This window comes from Falco biarmicus, chromosome 8, assembly GCF_023638135.1.
Source record: "Falco biarmicus isolate bFalBia1 chromosome 8, bFalBia1.pri, whole genome shotgun sequence".
Taxonomy (NCBI): Eukaryota; Metazoa; Chordata; class Aves; order Falconiformes; family Falconidae; genus Falco; species Falco biarmicus.
This window is the reverse complement of record NC_079295.1, coordinates 36,870,485-36,893,566: the sequence shown is the minus strand read 5'-3', so window position 1 is coordinate 36,893,566 and position 23,082 is coordinate 36,870,485. Positions and strand designations below refer to the sequence as shown.

At 40.1% G+C, this 23,082-nt stretch overlaps 1 protein-coding gene across 15 annotated transcripts in view; it reads right to left on the bottom strand.

Moving 5' to 3' along the window:
* Window positions 1-612: 612 nt before the first annotated feature.
* The window catches only part of R3HDM1 (R3H domain containing 1), an 87,658-nt gene continuing 65,188 nt past the window's right edge, over window positions 613-23,082 (bottom strand). For 9 of the 15 annotated variants that reach the window (XM_056349515.1, XM_056349527.1, XM_056349522.1 and 6 more), the window contains 12 exons: window positions 22,882-22,983; window positions 19,044-19,304; window positions 17,553-17,673; window positions 12,486-12,640; window positions 11,787-11,935; window positions 9,433-9,536; window positions 8,648-8,815; window positions 5,766-5,935; window positions 5,406-5,556; window positions 3,895-3,977; window positions 3,029-3,113; window positions 613-2,042 (listed from right to left, as the gene is read on the bottom strand). In XM_056349515.1, the coding sequence (XP_056205490.1) occupies window positions 1,675-2,042; window positions 3,029-3,113; window positions 3,895-3,977; window positions 5,406-5,556; window positions 5,766-5,935; window positions 8,648-8,815; window positions 9,433-9,536; window positions 11,787-11,935; window positions 12,486-12,640; window positions 17,553-17,673; window positions 19,044-19,304; window positions 22,882-22,983 (1,917 nt within the window). In that variant the 3' untranslated portion in view covers window positions 613-1,674. The remainder of the gene's footprint in view (window positions 2,043-3,028; window positions 3,114-3,894; window positions 3,978-5,405; window positions 5,557-5,765; window positions 5,936-8,647; window positions 8,816-9,432; window positions 9,537-11,786; window positions 11,936-12,485; window positions 12,641-17,552; window positions 17,674-19,043; window positions 19,305-22,881; window positions 22,984-23,082) is intronic. The other 6 variants (XM_056349524.1, XM_056349529.1, XM_056349530.1 and 3 more) reach the window with 4 other exon arrangements.

Below are 23,082 nucleotides of genomic sequence, written 5' to 3'. Positions count from 1 at the left end.
ATCAAGTCCCATATACGTAATTTATTAGGCTACATTATTCCCAGACGGGTCAGTTTTCTTCCAAGTACTTTGATTCATCACATGAAGGATTTAAGAATAGAACATGTGTAGGACTGTTCTTGCCACTTCATGTGTGTGTTTGGTTGCTCAGGGAAAGGATTTTTTTGTGTAGAAGATGAAAATTAATGCTGATTTAGGCACCTATACTCTTTATTTTTCCTCTGTGGAATATGTTTTTGTTTTTAAGCATAATGTTTACCTTTAATTTCCACTTACAGAAGTTACAAATGCATCGTTTACAAAGCAACAGCCTTAAGGGAACAAGCACTTGCTCATCTACACTGCAAATCAGTGCCTGTGCTAAAAATAAAAAAACCAGGAGCAGTCCCTTACAGTATTTGATTAATTTCTCTCTTTTTACTTACATAGGGAAACATTTAAAAATTACGAAGGGCAGGATAACAAATAAATGCTTCAAGAAAAGGAAAAGCAATAGTGGGTTCTTTGAAGAGTTCTAATATTTTTTCTCACATTTGAAGGGATCCAAACCATTAATGTGTTCAGCCAGGTTTCAGAAGACTCCTAGAAGTTTAAACAAGTGCACTGAAAAAGTTTGTTTGTAAACATTTATTTTCTTGAACTGAAAAAGGCTTGCATCAGCACACATTGTACAGCCTTGCAAATTACACAAATTGAAAAAAGTTTGTTTCACTTATGTGCAATGAATCTTTAATGTCCAGTGAGCATCTGCAAATGATGAAAACTTAAAACCATTAAAAAGGTTTCCAGCACTTATCAAACACAATTATCTTAGCGTGAAAAGGAAGAGAAAGAGATCCATACTGGTGGGAACACAATTAAAGTGCAAACATTTTGTCACTTGTGAAGATACATTTGAGTTTCTTCACACTTTTGCTAAAAAGAAGAAATATTAAAATGTGATTCAGTGAACATTCTTTGTAACCTATTCATATTCCCCTTTAAATAATTATTAAACTTGTTGGATCAGAAGTGAATCCCTCACATCTACAACCTACTCGTATTTTCTTTTGATATTGCTCAAATGAATCTCAAAAGAAAACCACCATCTTAAGGAGTTAGTTACTTTTTTCCTTAAAAAAAAAAAAAAAAAAGAAAAAGAAAAAGAAAAGAAAACCAAAGGGGATAAAGAACAGGTTAACTTGAAGATATGGGTAGTCTGCCAGAAAATGAGTGTAAATCACTGAAAATGGTTCTCCTTTCCTCTCCACCAATCCTCAGGTTCCTGCCTTGGAATGGACAGCTGTGTGCTGGCTGTGAAAAGGGATTATAAAATACAAATCTGAATATGGATTCTTATGAATGTTTGCTGTACAATAGAACTTTGGATCTGATACAAGAATTCAAAAATATAAAACAAAACTACTATAAAAGTAGGGGGCATTTCAACAGCATTCCTTGTAGAAAGCTGCTTGTCTCAAAGATGATTCCTTGCTATTGTCCGGGATTAACTCTGTATTTTTTTTTTTCTTCATCTTGCTGGATCACTGGGTTATTTATTCTTCAGTGGCTAATGTCACATGACAAAACATCCCGGGAGTCTCTATGAAGAGAGCAGAACCCCCATGACATCATGCCAATCAAGGAGAGGAGGGCATTGAAGTAGTGAAGGCTGAGTGTCCACTGATGTCACTGCTACTGAGAACTAGCCCTTTCCAGAACATGAAAGTCGTAGTGCTTCTTGCTCGTTCTCAGCCTGAACTTGTTCACTGAGGTACTACTTTGTTTCTTCAACGCGTTCTGAGCAGCTGACATTGTAGGGAACGTAGCTAGAACCGTGTAAGTGGAAGCCAAGTCACTAGGTTTGGATGACTCCGTGTTCACGCTGCTGTCTCCGCTGCCACAGTAACGACGATGGTGCTGCTGCTGTGTTTGTAGACACTGCGAATCCCTTAGCCACCGAATCTTGGCACCAACTTTTAAAAGTTCTCCAAATAGTTTTTCTGCTTCCATACGAGTTATGCCCTCTGGCAGTTCGGTAATTTCTAGAACTTTTCCCACAACTGAAACAAGAAAAACATGGAATCTAAATTGGTCATTGTACTTAACTATACAATGCACACAATGGAAAAATAATTATATTTCATACTTGTATCTCCAGTTGGCCGATAATAAATACACACACATTCCCTTTCCGGTATTCTGGAAAGCCTTTTGCTTTCACATTTAGAACTGCTTATAGCTATAAGTACACAAATAAAAGCTGAGAATACAAAGAGGGCCCTCAAGAGAGGGAAAAATAATAAAATAATCACACCTAATTTTACAGCAGGTTTGAGAACTCACTATAGCATCTCACTGGCTTTGCCCATTAACGCTTCACACATCAGCGTGCTAGAAAACTAGTCTGTCTTCTCTCAAAATATCCTCCCCAGTAAATTCTTAGAAAAACCTCATTTATCTGTAACTTTCTGCAAGAGCTGATAGTAGGTAACACCTGGAACAAAAATTCTTTCCAGTAAAGATACAAAGATAGATGATGTCAGGTTTTATTTGGGTGACATCTTTACCAACCCCAAGGAGGTAATCTGTATATCTCCTGGTAAGTCCCCCAAATCCATGCACTTATTTATATTAGAAGGGAGAAAAAAGAAAAAAAAAAAAAAGCACAAACTAATTGTGGTTTGATTTCACATTTCATGCAAGTATAAGGAAGCAGTGGGATGTATATTTAATATAATAATATTTAATGTAACAATATAATAGAACTTATATCCAGTAAACTGACAAACTTGCTTTTTCTTTTAGTACTGTCCAATCCTGACCCTCTCTGGTCTTTTCTCCAGCCTTCAAACCTACACTTTCTCTTCCCCTCCCTCCAAATCAAGGCTCCCTCTCCAGCTTTAGGTTTCCAGTGTTTGCCACATCCATTGGTGTCCGGTTACTCTTCATTCTGGCCCTTTTCTCACCTGTGCTTCTCTTGCTACATTCCCAGCCCATCACCTTAACTCATTTTTCTGGAGAACTGTGTGAATCAGCAATTCTATACCTGGTTCTCCTGCACCAAGATCTGCGGAAGCAGCCTTCTTTGCTGGTTTCTTTCCCCTGTTTCCATGTCTGTTTCCAGGTTGACACTGGAGAGATTGACATAAACAATGTACTTTAATGACAATGCCCCAGGATCTTACAATTTCTAAGTTAGCGCAGTGAAAAATGATGCAGGGGAATGTCTGGAAAATAACCCGTGCTAACATGGTACAGAAAAGATTTTCATGTCCAATTTTAGCCTTGGAGTTTAGCAATCCTGCAGTCAGGCACATTCAATCCTTGGCTTCTGAGGAAAGGGAGGAAATGATGGGAAAAAAAAATGCCTTAAAACTTCTTGGATGAACCCAGCCCCCGCCCCCAACCATCACATCTTCTGGCTGATCTTTGGTGGAACTGAGCAAGGTAGAGGTAGGGGGTCTGTATGTCCCCGCCCCCCAAATTAAACAGCAAAACTTTTTAGCTTGGTTAACACTAATATTTTGGCTTTGTTTCTCTTACAGGAAACAAACCCACTCTTTGTTTGGAAATACCCACATCTATTTTCTATTTTTTAATAATAAAATAAAATCCTCTTAGCAAACGTTCCTTTTGGAACTGCGGGTGAATTGCTTAAAAAAAAAAATCCATAACCTACACTATGCCTAACACTAAATTTCAGGAAAATGTTTGTCTTTTTTTTTTTTTAAGAATACAACAAAAAAGAACAATGGGAAGTATTAACACAGAATAAACCCTTTACTGGAATGCAAGCACCTTCCCACTCCACTACTTCTCTAATGCAATAACATATTCCCCTATTCGTGGTTGTGTAGTGGTACTCCTGAATTGTTTTTCTCAGTGTTGCCAGGACATTGTTCTCTTTAATACCTGTTGGCTTGTTACTTGTCCACGTAATAAAGATGGTGGATTGTATTGCAGGGGTTGGCCAAGCAATGGGTATCTGGAATCTCCTTAAAGAGAAAGGTAATTAGAAGGGGTTTTCCATTACATGACATCTTCATCCAGGTTCCTCTTACAATGTCTATCTTAGACGGAAAAAAAAGCAGAATAACTACGCACAAAGCAGTGTATTTGGCTAGGGCAACAAAGTAAGATTTGGAACGATTAAATAAACGTAAGTCAGTCACATACTGATCACAAGGTGAAAAGGTACAAGCTTTCTTGCATTTCGGGATTACACTGAAAAACACAACATTTTTTCTTCACTGCAGTCTTATCTAAATCCTCTCATTTCAAAATGGGCTTAATAAGGCAAAAGCTCTCAGTGTACTAATTAAATCATTTTTGTGGTTATATCCCTGATTAGAGCCAGGTACATCTTCACATTCCTATCTGCTCCAAGGATCCACAAAGACAATGGAAGAGAAGTCTTTAGTAACCACAGAGGATTAAGAAACTCGAGAGGTATGCTTTATAGCAGGCAACCTGGAATTTTTACATCTGAATACAAAGCAATGACGTAAAGATTATGCAGCAGATCAGACAGACAAAATATGGTTTTCTTTATCAATAAGGAAGACATACAGAATTTTCTGCAAGTGTTTCTGTAAAGTACTTCTGTAAACCAGACCCATTAATTTTGAGTTTGGGAATTACACCAGGACATCTCTGCTCACTGACAAAGGGTTTTTTTATGATTTGGTTTTTAAACATCATCAACTATCACATCTCAGTAAAACCTCTCTATTTTCAGTTAACATGGCAGCAGAGGACTGAAATTCTTCAAGAATTATTTCTGTCTTTGGATGGGCACTATCTGAAATACTTAATTGAAGCAGCAACAGCACTGGCTAGAGGCTCTAGTCCCATCACGCTAGTTTCTCTATAAAAGAATGAAGAATTCCCGCTTCGGTGGTGGTGTGATTCAGCACATCACTAACGAGTGAGTCTGGCAGAACATTCATCTCAACATTGCATTTCTGTATCCTTTCCCAAAAAATTCAATATGCCCACCTAAGGTATTAAGATCAGCTAGTCCCACATTATTTATTTCATCTTTAAAGCTCTAAATTATTGCCTTTGTGATAATGTGTGTCAGATTCTTGAGTTATGTTTAGAACTTGAAGCTAAACTGTATCAAACATTAATATTTTCAGTGCTGAAACGGGGAGTTTCACATATGGGAAAGCTAGTGGGTTATAGAAGCTCTCACAATAACACCGCCAAAAGCTTTTGAGAATATGGGGGACAGTATCAGTGCAGAGAGAGAAGGTGGAATTCTACACGATGCTTGAGCGGATAATTTTGATGATCCTGCTTCAATAGCATTCCTGCTAAAGCGAGCCACAGTTTTGTCAGAAAATCTTCATGTAGCTTGTATTTTAAAACATTCAGTTAGAAAACAGACACACAATTATTTGAGTGAACTGAAAATATACCTTGTCCAGGGACAAAAGGTCTAGAAAACTGGGACATGATAGAAAGAGGTGTTAACGTGGGACGGACGTTCTTCATGTTTGATAGCTGAGCTGGTGCTGGTGATTGGGCTGGTGAGGTGACAGGACTACCCAGTTGAGGACTATGCTGCAACTGGAATAAACAACAAGTTAGTGTTTTAAAAAATACCACGCTGAACAAGCTAACCGCCACCTACAGCATTCAAAGACTGAAGTAACAGTTAAAACAATAGTATTATCAGAGCAGACTCTTATTCCCCAAAAATCTTTTCAAAACCTCCGTGAAGATGCAATTTATGCGGATTTTAAGTCATCCCGGAAAACAAAACAAAAGCCTCATACCTGTGCAGCACTGTCTAAAGTGCTAAGTTCTGTGGCCTTCTGCCCCCTTTGATGATCACAGTAATATTTATTCTGTTTCCACTGCGGAGGTGAATGGTTCCGAGGCTGAGGATTGTTAGGTATATTGAGCTGCATCATTACTACTCCTCCACCTGGTGGTGGTGCTACTGCTACAAGACAAGAGATCAGCAGGATACAGTTAGTTCATCATGCATTCCGATTTTCATTTCAGCAGAACTGATGTGAATTAAGAGGAAAAAAAAAAAAAGGGGATATAATATAATGAATGTTTTGCTAAATAAGCTGCTGAATTCTAGAAAGCTACAGCAGTATCTTTTGTACAATTATATTTCCAATACCAGTTAAATCTGCGGTAGTTAAGTAGGCTTCCCAGAACTAGAAAGCGATAGTGAAACCACTGAAACTCATTACCGAGAATATTTTTGAAAGAAATAATTCAATTCAATAGTAGTTGAAAGTATTCAACATTCACTGTAGTTACTGTCAGAGCAATGTGTTGACCAACGTGTGATATTAAGCAAAAATATGCTTAATTTAGAAATAGAAGTTACCTGGTTAGTTTTACATGATACAGAGCAATACAGACTCAAAATGCTTTCTCTGACACAATGGCATGCATCGGAAAGCCTTGGAATCAATCTTTAGCCTGAGGCAAAATTACCCTCATTTTCAAGTTCTATATAGAAACGTTTTTCTGGGCAGAGACCACAAATTGATCTCAACATCGTATCGTACCACTTAGCCGCTGTGGTAGCTACAGAAATGCCCAAATCAGGGGGGAACAGCTCAGCAGCCAGCGCTATTCCGTGAGCTTTCACATGAGGAGAGGCTGCCTGACAGAGAAGCTGTCTTCCCCCTCTGACCTGGCTCTGTCCCAGGTACTTTATATAACGTCCTGTTTACTTGTAAGTGGCTGTCTGCAATTTCCCTCTCTGCTCTACCCACTGTTTATAGCGTTTCTCAGAAACCATGATTAAAACGCATCGTTTAAACATCACTTAATCATCCACCTTTAAAGAGGGAGTCTACAATCTTCTCAATTTACTACCTACGTCATAGCATCAGTTAGGAGCAGTCAGATACAAGATGAGCTCATTTTATACTCTATTTTTTAAAATGGGCTATTGTTCTTGCTACCCTGTGCTTCACAAAAAGGAGACTCCTTCAAAAAGCAAGCCTAACAACGCAGAATAATGAATCATAATATTAAAACTATATTAGTTTTTGTAAATTGTATGCTGAAATATTTACTCTACTGATATTTATAAGAATAAATGAAATAACATCAGCAATGTTTTCACATCTATACTTTCTTTTTAATGGCAAGAAATTCTACCCATGTGTTACAGATTGAAATGGAAGCATCAGGTGTCTGGCCAACTTTGGCAGAGGGTATAAATTTAAGATTCCCTGCTCTGTCCCTATAAAAGCCACATTAAGAATATTTCTATAGTGTTACAATCTGACAATGCTACTTAAACTGCACAAGAGAAATTCATACATCCAGAAAAACTTTCACTTTCTACTACTTCTAGTTCCACAGCATTTCAGTAAATGAAAATAAGTGGAACTCTTTTCCTGAACAAGCATCCTGACAAAATGAAGTGTCACAGAACACTTAAGTCAGTCTGCAGACGCTTTATCACCTGTCAGAACCCAGAAGAAATCCTTGCAAGGCTTCCCATGTTTGCAGTCTGGTCCTCTATAACTTTTTCAAATGAAAAGAAACACAACTCCACTGCTTGTCTGCGTATGTCCTCATGACCCTTCCCTCACTGGCCTTGATTCATTATCTCAGCATCACTTACTGAAAAGCATGTTTTTCTTGATTCTCTCAGAATTTGTCCTCCCTGTGTTAGAGGGCTTCCCCCTTCCCCCGCCTTCTTTAAATCACAGTTTAACAGGTTTGAACCAGGCCTTCAAAACTGCATAAAACCAGCACTTCCAGGATAGGTCAGGAAGGTAGAAGAACAAACTAGTGCGAGACCAATTTTGCACATCCTGAAATAAGAATCTTCTAGATTTAAAGCCAAACAAACTTCAAGCAAAATGGAAACAAAACGGAAACAAAACCAAACCTGCCCATAAGCTATAACACACTGTTAACTCAGCTACCTTCCCACTTAACTGCATGTTATCTATTTACTAATAAACAGGCTCTAAAATTAACTTAAAAGATAAATGTTTGTAAGAAGCATGCCATCTGTAGTGGAACCTCAGTCACTGACCTAAGGTTGTTTCATCTATTGCCTGCTTGCAAAATACTGAGATAGCAGCGTTTGAGATTACCCCTGGTGGGCCAACCAAACCTCTAACATATCAGTCTCCCTGTCAGTGAAGTGAAGACCGTACCGCTACGATCACAGGACTGTTCTGTCACCTCTTGTTTGGAGGCCAGCCCTAGTGCTCTTCATTTCCTGACCAGTCCATCAACTTTATGGTTGGAAAGTCAGAATTTTTAAGTATTTGGATATTAACATTCATAAACATTTCATGGATACAAGCTCTGCGTCACCTCTGTTTTCACATGTCATTGAGGCTGCTATTTATACACCTTCTAAAAATTGCCCAAATGCTTTGTAAATCAAAACATTCTGAACTGGATTTAAGTGCTTCTGCTAAGCGACACTGATCTGCTGCAGGCTGCCCCCGTGAAGTTGACTATTGTTTCACTTCGGTTCCAAGTTGTCATTTTAAAAATTACAGTAACAGCAATTCAGGTGAAAAATTATGAAAAATGTATTTTGCAGAGATGGTGCTCAAGTTGAAGTTGTTCTAGCAGTTAGCCATGAAATCAATCTGATAGTTTACAACAGATTTCTAGACAGAATGGCTTAGATGAAAACCCCAATAAAATATACCTTTTATTGGCTGCATGATGGAAAGACCAGTGGGCGAACTTTTACATGATGAGGGTGGAGACACTATGCTGTAGTGCACAATGGAAGCAGCCTGTTGTGGCTTTGACTTTGATGAAGGTGGCAATAATGTAGGAGGTGATGGCTTCTGACTTGAATGGTTGTTATAAACTATGAAAGTAAAAGCAGTAAATAAGGCTACCATAAAAAACAAAACCAGAACACCCCACAAAGCTTCGGCGTATTTCATTTAGCTTTTCAGCAGGTCACAAAGCTACCTCTCCCCTCTATCCAAACTCAGAACGCTTAGTTTTCACCCTCTTCTCAGGAACTCCTAAGAAAGTCGCTGCTCCTACTCTATTCAGTGAAATCTAGAATGCTTCATGAGTAGAAGAGCCAAGTATACTGCTTCCAGTGTGTACCTTGCTCATCCTATCAAATGTAACCCCAAATCTCAAACTTTCCAGACCCACGTAGCTGTTCAGGGAAAGATCGAAGTCATTCGGCTGACAGCGTGTAGTTCCCATGTCTGCCTCAACTCACAAGCAGACACGCGAGGCACTGCAATGTACATTACCGAATTCTAAGAAAGCAACTTGAGAGCTTTCAATGACAAACAAATTGAGATGTCAAGTTAACCTGCCTCCAATATAACTTCAAAAATGCAACACAGAAGGAAATAGAATAGTAATTCTAAATCAAACCCTTAACAGCAAATATCCGATCACCCATTGTAATAACAGCTAGACATTTTTGAAGTCTTCCGATAAAAACTTCATTCCCCCAACCTGCACACTGCTGTCCTTGAAGCTGCTGAGAGTTGCATGGTGATGTTGTTCGAGGAAACTGTATCTGCTCCGATCCAGGAGGCTGCAAATATCCTACTGATGAACTGTAATAATAATCGTAATGATAAAAAAAGAACGTGATTAACAAGAATTTATGCTATACTAATTTATGTAATCATGACTGCTGCATTTGCTGTCTACACGTACTGCAAATCACAGATTTTTTTAATTTTAAAATCAGTAATATTCCCCTCTAACCCCAAATCTACTTACTCTTCAGAAGAATGAACTTTCGCACCTTCCTTGGCAAAAGCTTATGCCCTGCATACATTAAGAAGCTGTACTAATTCACTGATTTTGACATACAGTTTCTGTGTCAATATAGCACATCGGTGTAAAGACACATAGAATAACAAGAAAATCATAATTTACTGTTTTGCCCAACTAACCAGAATTAGGTCTCAGTTAAATGATCACCACAGAACCTGCCATGAGGATTTCAGATGCAGTCTCTCAGTCGCAGGCTGGCCCCACGCAGCTGAGCCAGCTTACTCAGCACACCAAACAAGCACCTCTGCTCCAGCGTGAAGTAACACAGCGTAAAGAGACAACTGCCTTGCTGTGGCTTTAATGAACAGGGTGTGGGAAAAAGAAGGTGACTGAAGGGGATAAAGAACCTTTCATTTTTTGGTAATATGCAGCAGAAGGATAACATTAGAAGTTTATTTATGCCAGGTATTTTTCAGGGTATTCAGGGGAAAAACACATAAGTAACAAATACAGGCAAATTCTATCACACCGCTAACTGAGCATACTGCCGGAGCCAGATCATCAGGTTGGCGGACCATAATCAGAATGGTGTCTATTAATCCTGTACTTCATTTCTGTACTAACAGATTAAGTAAATGTTCTGAGGGAATGAGAAAAAAAAAAAAATTACTTCAAATTGTGGAAAAACATAGGTGTAATCCTGTTGGATTTCCCAATTTTACATATGTTGTCACAAGAAGTTTGTTCCATCCTTTATCCCACAGTTCAATTATGTAATTTTAAAGATTCCCTTCCATTAAAGGAGACTAAATTCAGTGAAAACTAAACCAGATGGTTTTATATCTGCATGGGATGTGTGCTTTCACACAGCTTCCCATCTGTCTCCTGATTATAGCTTGTATAGTGATCTGGAGGTTTGAGATTATTCAGTTCCTGCAGAACAGTATTCCGCTGTCCTTGTCAGAGTACTGCAATGTAACTATTTTGATAAAAGCAAGATGCTGTCATTAGTTGCTAGTCTGCTCTGAATTCCTAACAAATGTTTCCCTGTTCAAAAGAGAGGGACATTCTAAATGCCACAGAAGATCAAGCAACAAAATTTACTTCAAAAAAAGCCTGGGATTATGTCTACCAATGACTTCACTGAACCTCACATCTAACTACAGAAGAAAAGGATAAAAGCAACCTCCAGACACAAAGAACAAGAATTCAGATTTAAGTAGATGAAGGCATGCAGCCATGACACAAATACTATTTAAGTCTCTGCACTCACAAAAGGATGAAGCAAACTTCATACTGTTGCTGCTTTTTTAAAAGCTGCAAGCAAGATATTTTTAAATTATGCATATTAAGTTCAAAAAACTAGAGAAAGAAAAATTTGTAACAAGCATTAACCCTAGTTAATTCATTTAGGTATCTGCTTATCTGTTCTGAAAAATACTCAAATTGTGTTAGGAACACACAGCATACACAGGGAAGCCTGTACCTGTAGACCAATTTGTTGTTATTACATTAGGTGGAAAAAAAAAAAAAGTTACTTATAAAACAAAATCAAAAAAGTTCCTATACTTGTTTCATAGCCAGGTTTGTGCCAGCAGGCCTCGTTAGCAACATGGACAAAGCTAAGCTCCTTCAGAGAAAGCTCCAAAAGAGGAAGTCAGTCAGTCTTTTTTGGGATTCAAATTATCTTTTTTCTACACCTTATTAAAGCAGTGTCTTTGACAAAACCAGTGAATATGGATCATCATCTTAAACGTTACTGCAAAAAGGCACAGCTACTGAACATACTGGTGCTTCACATATAAGAAAAAGGAGTGCAGAAAACTCAAGATGTGAAACTAGTAAAGCAGCGCTGAAAGAGATAAGGAAAGAATGTTTTCCAGTCTAACAAGTATGTCCCAATTAAAGCAATACTAGTTGTTTTAGTGAATTCCATAAGAACAAAAGTAAATAGATAATAAAGTGTCTGCAAGTCTGCCTTCAAAATACATTTTAATATATGCAGTACTATAGCAGGTCCTGTCAGTTATTACAAGGCAATTAAGCCTGCTGGCTGAGAAACCAAGTAACTCAGTGATACTCACCTTAAATTATTCTGTTGACCTGATGGAATGACACTGTAGTAAATTGGCATTCCTGTTGCGGGCAATCCTTGATTTGACTGACTGGAAATTATAACAGGTTGTTGATATGTCTGCTGGGGCACTGCTTGGGAACCTTGAGGCACCGAAACCTACAATTGAGAACACATTAACCTTTTCTTCTGCAGACAATATTTCCTTCTGCCTCTTGACCATCAACTAGTTTATATACAATTTAAAAACCCCAACACAACAGAAACTGAAAGATCCACTGGAGTTCTCTTAAATCTAGAAGACTAGTAATAACAGTAGTTGAAATAACAATGCTTTACTTAAAAAAAAAAAAAAAAAAAAATCTTCTTCCTCCAAAATGTAAATGTTGGTTCCAAAGGGCTCCATCAATTAATAAAGATTTTCTCTGCAACAGAAAGTGCGGTGGTAAGGAGGGAAATCTTACAAACTTTTTCTTCCCTATCCTCTCAATCACAACTAACACAGCCCTTGGCTCTCAACAGGACTAGAACTTGTACACTTCTGACAGATTTTCTTCTCACTTCAATTGTGGGGTTTTTGTTTGTTAATTTCTCTCCCCAAAGCCACCTTTGGCACCTGCTTGCAGCTTTCTGCCATTTACAAAGCAATGCACTGAAAAATAAATAAATAAAATCACCCACACCTTAGAGCGATTGAGAAGTTACCCACCTGGTAAGATGGCACTGAAGGATATGGAACAATCACACCTTGAATTTGATTCCCAACGTTGTTGTGTTGGCCACTGACTAGATTTTGATTCTGAGACTGCTGAACTCCAACTAAACCCTGGTAGTTTTGCTGCTGGTTAGGCAAAATCTGGTAACCTGAAATTATACATTTAAATCTTATTTTGAAATAATGAGCTTATTTTATACACAGCTGCCTATGTGAAAACGTATGTGCAGCATTTTCCAATGGCTTTTTAATCTGGTAACTTCATAAAAGTTGAACTTATCATGCATACAAAAAGAAGCCAACATTAAAATTAACAGATTTATTCCCTTGGATCCAGCATGAAATACTACACATACCATTTGCAATGCTGCTCTCACATGCTTGCAATATTTATTTACACTCTTAAGTAAGCTACATGCATTAACACCTTGATTTGACAGATGAAAGCCGAAAGCATTTGAAAAGCATGCTAGATAATATCAAAACCAATTAACTGTATTATTATGAACAAGGCCATTCTAGTTACTTAAATTTTGAAATTCCAGTTATGCCAAATTCTACTAGTACCTCAGGTGCCCTGGTTGACAGCATCTTGACTAACTCAAAACTGAATCACACTTCCAGAAAATTAGTGTAAGGCATGTGTGCAGATTTTTTTAAAAAGGGCAATTTCTATTGAAATCTGTAATGCTAATAACAACTGGGAACCAGAAAAAACTTTCAGGTAAACCCCACGTTTGTATATTGGGGAAGACATTTTATATTCAAAGTTATCTTGGGGGCGGGGAAAGAAGGGTTTTCTTATTTACCCCTCTATAGTGCTTCTACAACAATTTATTATTGCTTAAACTGGTATCCTCTGCTACCTTTCCCAAAAGGCTCAAAAAAGGTTAAAAAATCCCCAATCCACAAAAGAAACACCCCCCCACCCCCCCCCCAAAACCAACCAACCGAGCATGAGGGCCAAACAGGGAGCCTGTGCATTTATTAGGTCCAATCTTAACTCCTGTTTTTCTGGGCGTTTGGGTTTTCATTAAAAAGCATATAGTAGGTAACTGCTACCATTATCAAAACACATGCAGAACACAAATGAATTTCTTTTTGTCATATTCTCTTATACAGGTACACACTACTTACCACATCAGCAAAACCCCATAACTATCAGTATTTCTGAGACAAAGCCAGTTATCGCTCCAGAATAACAAAACTGGGCTTGTCAAGATGCACTGATGGCAAAAAGAGTCTGTATTTATCTTGAACACATTCACATTCTACTGACCCTGAACATTCCCCACGTTCCCTACCTTGCTATGGAATTTATAATAAAGCAAACACAGCTGCAAAACCTCAGATTTTTTTAAAGCTGTGTTTAGAAAATTTGTATGGTCTATTTTGACAATAACTCGGTTAACACAAAACACGTTTTTTTGTCAACAACCCCCCCAATGCTCATTGATTACATACATACAGGGTACAATGAACATTGTGAATTAACCGTCTCAGCTGGCTGTCTCTATAGAAATTGCGACAATGAAGGCTAAAAAAGACTGTCAATATAATCTAATATTGCCTCAGAAAATTAAAGGGAAGAAGGTTCACTTTGTTAAAACCAAGAGCTATTCATTAGAAACTCACGGCACTAAATATTTTGAGAGTACTAGACACAACTTCAGAACAAGGCACGCTTGAATTAGGATTAGTAATAAGTCTTAAGTTTGAACTGTGCACAAATATCCATCTCATGTCTGCAATAAACAAAATGCTTAAATGTACTTTGTTACAAAATGATCTACGGCCCCGAAAAAGCAGCAGAATATGAAGTCGCGGTATACGACAGATCCAATCAATACCTCCGTAATCTAAACCCCTCATTTCCCAGAAACCGCAATGTAGCTGTTAATATTTTTCAGCTTTTTCTGGCACTTCCAGAGACAGACATGATCAATTTTGCAAGCAGAGAGAACTGGAACAATATAAATTGACTGCCAAGAAGGCTCCCCACAGCGTTCCAAAGAATGCTCTATTTTTAGCCTCACAATTTCACCTCTGCATAGAGTGGTGTGACAGAAATGCAGCGCTCAGCAGAAACCCCACACCTGCCACAGCAGATTGCCTCATTACACAGCAATACCCTGGAACAGCAGATTAAAAAAAGCGTGCTTCTATTTACATAATTAAAAAGAAATCACTGTTAATATAAGTTAACTTACAGCATATAGAAATACATCTTCTGAGTTACACATTAAGAGCCAGAAAGCCTTCATTCCAGAACAGAAAAGCAAGGACAATCACTTGGTTAATAAGCTATGAGTCTAGCTTAATTACTACTATTACAACTACAGCAATATAATAGTAGTAATGGTTTTAACACTGGCCACTGCAAAGCAGAAGCTAGCTGAACTTCAGCTGATGTTCCTACAGGAACTGTGGTTCAGATAACATTTTTAATCAACCTGTAGTTAGGCCTCACGGTAATTAGGCCCACATTATCATAGCAATGGGAAATGCCTTTTTTTTTTTTTTACAGAGACTTTTCTTCTCCCAAGATCTTTTGGGCAACCAAAGCATTTTTTATAAAGTGAGCCCCCCCCCCCCCCCATATGTCACCTGAAACCCCTTTAAGAAGGAAGCCAGGAAGCAGCTGAAAAAGAGACCGGTTCACTGTGAGAAATGTAAACCTCTCAGACAGTGTTACGGCCCCGAATCCAACAGCTCATAAGTAAAGTCAGGCCACTCCGTAACATTAAACCAAAAGTGGCCTCAGTTGTCACGCTCTCAGAAGCTGTCAACTTTTATCTAAATTTCTGTTTGGAAAGTTATTTCATAGTTAGCAACCACTTTATAAGATGAATAAAACCCACGGCTTTTATGTCATACAAGATTTGTTAATTCTCATTTTCGACCAGACACATTGCTATATCAGCCAAGTAACACGCTGCCTTTTGTCTCAAAACCAGCCACTGTAACAAGCATCAACCATTTTGGATGTGGCTTTGTGTCAACTTAATTAAAATACTTATGGTTTCAAATAAATCTACAAGAGAGATTAATTCCAAAACACACCATCTCATGAGCAGTTTACAGAACAGAAAACATGACGTGGAACCTTCCGTCTCTAGAACGCAGCCTCACATTTGCCTGTACATGAGAGCCTGGTATGGTAGGTATGGCTAGGGAGCAACTCAGAGATTTTGACTTAAACACGGACTATGCAGTTGCTATTGAAATACTCCTCTCTGCCATCAGTGCTAGTAAACGCCATGTAACCAAACTGGATTGAATGGAATTATTGGCTAGACCACCCCTTCACTCCTGACAAGCGATCCCTTGACGGCAGGGTTACAGGTACAAGGTACGTTATGGAAGCAGTAAAGTAGCTGTCTGCACAGCTTGCTTATTTTATTTCTTCTAGGACATAGAGGGAGATTTCAGCTGCTGATGCTTTTCACTCTGTCTGCATTACAGGCAGTGAAATTCAGTTAAAACGTAAAAAGCTAAAAACATACAAGAAAAACTTACTTACCTAATAGCAACAGATGCCTCCCTCTGCATCTTGGTGCTGACGCACCGTCACCCCATGCTTTCAAATTCAGATAGTTTTGTTTAGCTACATACATACACTGGGCTCTCTGCAACTGAATTTGTGTGCTATTCACATAGGGTGTCCCCGTAAACGGGGAACTCACCCCAGTGGAGCCTCAGCTTTTTGCTATTAAGTGGTCTAGGCATTAACAATTCTGAGGAAGGAAAGCAGGTTGTGTAATACAGTTGGATAACACATCTTCAACAGCAGCGGACAAAACAAGTTGCAAAAGCCAGTAATTTGGTTTCCTTTGAAGAAATGTCAATATACTTTCACCTCTGAAGGTACTAACAGTATTTTAAAGTGATCTGACAACCCTACCATAAGTGGGCATCACATCCTGATGACTCTGCAATGGAATAATCCCATGTGAATTTGTGAACTGAACCCTGCATAACAACTTCCAAGTGTTGCTGCTATTGGAGCAATTCCTAGAAGTGCAGAAGAGGCAGCCATCCCTCTTACAGGCTACTGCACAGAACAGCTATAAAGAAATCCAGTTAGTATTTGTAAAAGCTGATCTTTCATCCTGTTTCTGTAGAGCAACAATAGTAGGGTGGGAAGAGGAATTAAAACCCCCTTCTTCCTGACGGAAACTCAAAAGGATATCAAGTCTAATGTATTCAACTAAAACATGGTATAAAAGCCTGATTTTTAAGGATATCTCCCTCCAAACATCACCAGTTACTTCTGAAACTTCTGACGGTGAGAGTCAAGATACTACTCAGGAGTAAATTTGTTTCAGGAATACACATCTTAATGAAAAAGTTGTAACAATATTTTAAAGTACAGATTATCAGAATAATAGTAGCTACAGTTACAGTTTATGAGGACAAAAAAGACAACAGGAAAGAAAGAAGACAAATACCTTTCCATGAATGTTATCAAGCTGTAACTCAGAAACAGTTGCAAAGTCTTTACTAAAAATAGGAGGAGCAGAAAACTAGCTCTAACCACTTGTCTCATTATATATTTATTCAATACCCAGATATTTTTCATCATTGGACAGAAAGAGAAATCAAAACAGTATCGCCAGTATCTTCTGCATAAGACTCTTTTCATGCCACAACATCTAAAATGAGTGTCTTCTGGTTAGAACTTTCAGTTAAGGTACATCTTTGCAATGTTACTTCATTTAAAAGTACTAATTCATCTTACTTTGCAAGGGACTAAAAAGTAACAAATTTGCAAGTTTTTTAAATTACACATTTCTAAACTAAACAAACCCCAACTAATAATTATATATACGTTATCCTGTAAGTAAAATTACAGCACGAGCCACCCATAGCAATGGCTCAAATCTCAAGTTTCATGAGCAACTGACTCAAATTTTCCCACCTTCAGTTAGTTACAGTTCACATCCCATATCTGAATTTCTACCTTATTTGACATTTTACAGCAAAATAAGTTTAAAAAGCAATACCAGGAGAAAATGCACACGAGGTGTTCTAATGAAATGCTGAAAGGGTTCAACAAACCTGTCTGCTGTCCGGGCTGTGCCAGCGGTTGGTTTTGCTGCGTGTTGTAATGGACAGAAACAGGTCGATATTGTTGACTGGAGTGTGGATACTGATTGGGGGTACAATAACAAGCTGGCATCTAAAAATGAACAATTAAAGATATTCACTACCTGCAAATTTACACAGCAGGCAGACACCTGAATACAAAACCAATGACACGATAAAAGAAAGATGGAAAATTTATAAGAGGTGCAACTAATCCAGGGAGCTGCAGGCCTGTCAGCCTGACCTCGGTGCCGGGGCAGGTGCCGGGGCAGAGCCCCCCGAGTGCCATCCCGCGGCACGTGCGGGACAGCCGGGGGATCCGGCCCAGCCGGCGCGGGGTTATGGAAGGCAGGTCCTGCCGGGGACCCCGATCTCCTCCTGTGACAGGGAGAGTCCCGCAGCGGGCGCGGGAGGGGCTGGGGGCTGTGCCTGGGCCTTCGTAAAGCCTTTGCCAGGGTCTCCCGCAGCATCTCCCGGAGGAACCGGCTGCCGTGGCTGGGGCGGGTGCATTCTGTGTCGGGTACGAGACCGGCCGGACGGCTGAGCCCAAGGAGCGGCGCCGAGTGCAGCGGAGTATGGCCCCGGCGCTGGGCCCCGGCGCGGCCGCCCCTCGGCCCCTGTGCCAGGTGCGGGCCCCTCAGCGCGGGGGGGACGTGGGGGGGTGGAGCGTGCCCAGAGCCGGGCAGGGGGCTGGGGAAGGGGCTGGGGCACGAGGCTGGTGAGGAGCGGCTGGGGGAGCCGGGGGGGTTTGGCCCGGAGAGGGGGAGGCTGAGGGGAGACCTTATCGCCCCCTCGACTGCCCGGCAGGGGCTGTGGGCAGGGGGGGGTCGGGCTCTTCTCCCAGGGAACGAGCCACAGGGCAGGGGGGACCGGCCTCGGGTTGCCCCAGGGGAGGCTGAGGTTGGAGACTGGGGAAAGTTTCTTCCCCGAAAGGGTGGTCAAGCCCTGGGACAGGCTGCCCGGGGAGGCGGTGGAATCCCATCCCTGGAGGTGTTTAAAGATGCGGTGCTTAGCGATAAGGTGGGCCTGGCAGTCCTAGGTTAATGGTTGGACTTGATAATCTCAAAGGTCTTTTTGAGCCTAAATGATTCTATGATAATGTTAAATAGTTTAACAATTAAAAAAAATACTTACACTACATACATTCCCTCTTTAACAGTTGACTACTACTGTCACTGTAGAAATAAAAATCTCCACCAAAAAAAAATAGAAAACTATGCAGAACATGAGTGTTACCAGCTACAGGTAAATAGGAAAACCTGGGTAATTATTGCTCCTCAAGTAAACTGAAGTAATAGATTTCAAAGCATGCAAGCCAGAAAAAAAACCAACCGCAGAAGAAACGGGCACAGCTGCAACTTCACAGGGAGCCCCACACCATATAATACATTTTACTCATTAATACAGCAGTATGAGGAGGTTTTACGTATAGCTTTTGGGAGGACACAAATGGAGCCATTGTACCTGTGGCACAGGTTGCTGCATGTATCCCTGCTGCTGGAGTACTTGCTGGTTAACAGGGTGGCTGGATGTCGAGTAGCCTGGAGCAGAAACCGGTTGGCCCGCGGGTGGTGGAGGTGGAGCAGCTGCAATGATATAACCAGGCTGCTGCGGGGGCTGGAGCACTACCGTGGACTGGAACATAGCGGTATGCGGTTCAGCTGGGTCAGCGGGTGGCTGGCGGGCAAGACTCATATGGCTAAATTGTGATCCTAGGTTGTCTTGCTGTAATAGTTAAAAAAAAAAAAGGAAAAATGACATGAAAAAATGTACATTCAAGAATAAACCAGCCAGATATCTCAGTCACTTTCAGATACGCATATCTCCAGTTACTCTGCATTAGCAACATCAGCCACAGAATAACAGGAAAGCACAAGATGGAACGCAGCAGTAAGTTATCTTTCAGGGCTGACAGCAGGAGAGGACATCCACATTCAGAGACTTCACTTGTTTCACTGCAAATATTTTTGGATTACATCTGCCTCTACTTATTGTAAGAATTCAATTGTCAAAAATAGTCAGAATTTGTGTCACTAACATTTCCAGATTGGGCTCCAAAGCTTGAGTGAAAACATCTAGCACCCGTTAAAATAGCAGAAGGCATTAGTATTACTAAATTCATTTTTGGTTTTAAGAGCTTAAGTTAATGAGGCTCTAATCCTGAGCAATAAGGTACATTCCTCTAACTTGGTATTATACTACATGCAAGGATTAATTTAAGTAACAGCTGCAAGAAATGTATTCTAGTGGTTACCTACTATCTGTATTGTATTAACATCTGAAAGTATGATACTGATTGCACTGAGCGCTGTAGGACTCCTGTGAAATTTGAAACTTCTATTACCGTAACCCCAAGCTCCACATTTTTTATTTTATTTTTTTTACAAGCAAATCAGCATCGAATTATCGACATCCTGGAAATTAGAAGCGATCACTAATATTGTATTTTTTTGCTAAACAGGAAATCTTGGTTAAGACTTCAGAAGTGGACTCTCCAAACATAGAGGAACATTAGAAATATTTTAAGACCACTTGATAGTCTCTTAGATCATCCTGAAGATGACAGGAGTTAATCAAGAAAAATTGCAAGCTTCATCTTTTACTGATTAGCTACGTTCACATCTTATGATGAAATTTTAGAGTTCCCAGGCTGAAGATAATCTTCATTACCACTGCAAATATTTAGTATAATTTTGCCACTTAAAAAGCCCTATTTTTGTTAGGTCAATTAACTTTGCCTTTGGCATCGCATTCTTTAGTGACGCCTATTCACACAACTATAATGCTTTTCTACATTGGATTTTACATTCTGCTTTTCATAACACCTGGTTTAGAGAAGAGATACCGATATTTAATTCTGAATTAATACTACCTCTAAAACGTCCAAAGGGTAAGCCCAAGCAATACACACTTATTTCTGTGATACCACCAATATGAGTAAATTCTGGGCTAGTCAGTTTGTCCTGCAGTGCCGTGTATAGGACAAGCATGATTAACCATTGAAACGTGGTGTCACCGATAAACGGCCAAAGCAGACTTTCCTGTACCAGCTCAGATGTGTTGGTGCATTTAGATTACGAACCCAGACCATCAATCCTTTTCACTGTGTTACTGACGTTACAGTCGGCAGGAATACATTTCTGACACTGCTGGCACACTTAGTATTTGAACCCATTTCCTCAAGGTGAAATGCTTTGAAATTATTATAAGCCTGGAAGGAGTTTCATTCTCTGCTCTAACAACCATATGCCCAACAATAGCGAATCATGGCATGAGACACCTGAACTAGCGCTTTAGTCATATGCTAAACTCACATAGGAAGCTCACACTGGTTAATTAACCATCCTCCTTTCATTACTAATGAGGTAAGTTACACTGACTGCAGTCCACACGTATGCAAACTCTAAAGTAACATGAGAAACAACATCGCTAATAACAAAACACTCTCCATGAAGTGCAACTCCCTTTTCGAATTGTATACCTGAAGTACGTATAACAGTTACAATATACTTTTAATTATACACAGACTACTGAATTCAGATAAATCTGTATTATTAGAAGATATTTCTGATTAATGTTGAAAGCAGTAACAAAATAAAAACTCTGAATATGTACTAAAGTAGCTATTTTGTACACTGTGTGGGTTTGCCTTAGCTTGCCCCTAGGTGCCCATCAAGCTGCTCTATCACCCCCCCATCCTTAGCAATACAGGAGGAGAAAATATGAAAACCTCATGGGTCAAGAAAAGGACAGGCAGATTGCTCACCAATTACCATCACAGGCAAAAACTACCCAACTCGGGGAAGACTAATTTATTGCTAATTAATAACAGAGTAGGCTAGTGAGAAATAAAACCAAAACTAAAATCAGCTTCCCCCAACCTCCCTGCGCTCAACTTCACTCCAAACTCTTTCACCTCCTCCTCTGACTGTCCCAGGGGATGGGCAGCGGAGGCTGTGATCACAACACTTCATCTCTGCTGCTCCCTCCTCCTCACACTCTTCCCCTACTCCAGCGCGGGCCTCCCCCACAGGCTACAGCCCTTTCCAGGTGGGTCTTTCCCATGTGCTGCAGTTCTCCACGAGCTGCTCCACTGTGGGTCCCTCCCATGGGGCACAAGCCCTGCCAGCAAACCTGCTCCAGCCTGGGCTCCTCTCCCCGCGGGGCCACGGGCCCTGCCAGGAGCCTGCTCCTGCCCTCCACAGGCCATGTCTTCCTTCAGGGCATCTGTCTGCTCTGGTATGGGATGCTACACGGGCTGCAGGGCAGATACCTGCTCTGCCATGGTCCTCTGTGGGCTGGCAGGGGAGAACCTGCTTCACAATGGTCTTCTCCACAGGCTGCAGCACCTCCTCCCTTTCCTCCTTCTGATCTTGGTGTCTGCATAGCTGTTTCTCACTCCCCTCCCCTACACAGCTGCTGCACAGCATTTTTTTTTTTTAAAGCCTTTCTCAAACATATTATCACAGAGATGCCACCAGCAGTGATGACCCACTCAGCTTTGGGCAGCACAGGGTCACTCTTGCAGCTGCCTGAAATTGGCTCTGTCTGACATGGGGTTAGCTCCTGGTCTCGTCTTGCAGAAGCCACCCAACACAGCTTCTCCACTACCAAAACGTGCCACACAAATCCAAGATAAACTTGTATTCATTAGAGTATGAGAGCAGCTGGGGAGTTGGAAGCCTCAGTTTTTAAGCTGGGCTCTAGTTCAGATTCTGCCTTGGATAACTCTTCTCCTTTATTCGGTTTCGGTTTCAATTTGTTCAGGGTTTGGGTTTTTTTTGTTTGGTTGGGTTTTTTTAAACACAAGAGACTAAGGTATTTCATTTCCAGCTTCTATTTATTAAACAAGGGATGCTAGTGAAGTGGGAGCGTTCTGGCAAAGAGGCTAGAAAAAGGTAACCTCAAAAAACCAGAACAGCCTACCTCTCAAAATGTATTAGGGTTCAGCAGCAGACAAAGAAACAGGAAAGGATGGAAAAAATTAATCCAGACACATAAAAAGGTATGACTGGCTAACAGAAGAATAGCATTTTAAAGCTGTTCCTTTACAATGGGAAATATTGATATCTAAATATAGAGATATATATAGTCCTAATCATATATGTTTCTGCTAAACTTGAAATAATCACATTAAAATCTCAGGAGCTATTTTCCCCCACTCAGCTAATATATTACCTTGACTGAAAAGCTAGCCAGTCATTACACTGGTATCACACACCACTTACAAACAACCAAGCAAAGGTCAGCATCCACTAAAGATTAACCCATGCAAGGAAGAGATGAACAGAAGATATAATACCACAGAATATTGCTGTGTAGAGGAGACTGGCAGGAGCGGGGGTGGATAAGAGACTGCAGAGTACTGAACAGGCTGGGAAGAAGGCTGCAGAGGCCGCATAGGCTAAAGAAATAACAGGTTTATAAACATGGTTAACATCAGAGTAAGGGAAGTGAAACCAAAGTCAAAGTCTTTTGCAATAGAAAAAAGCAGCTATGCTCC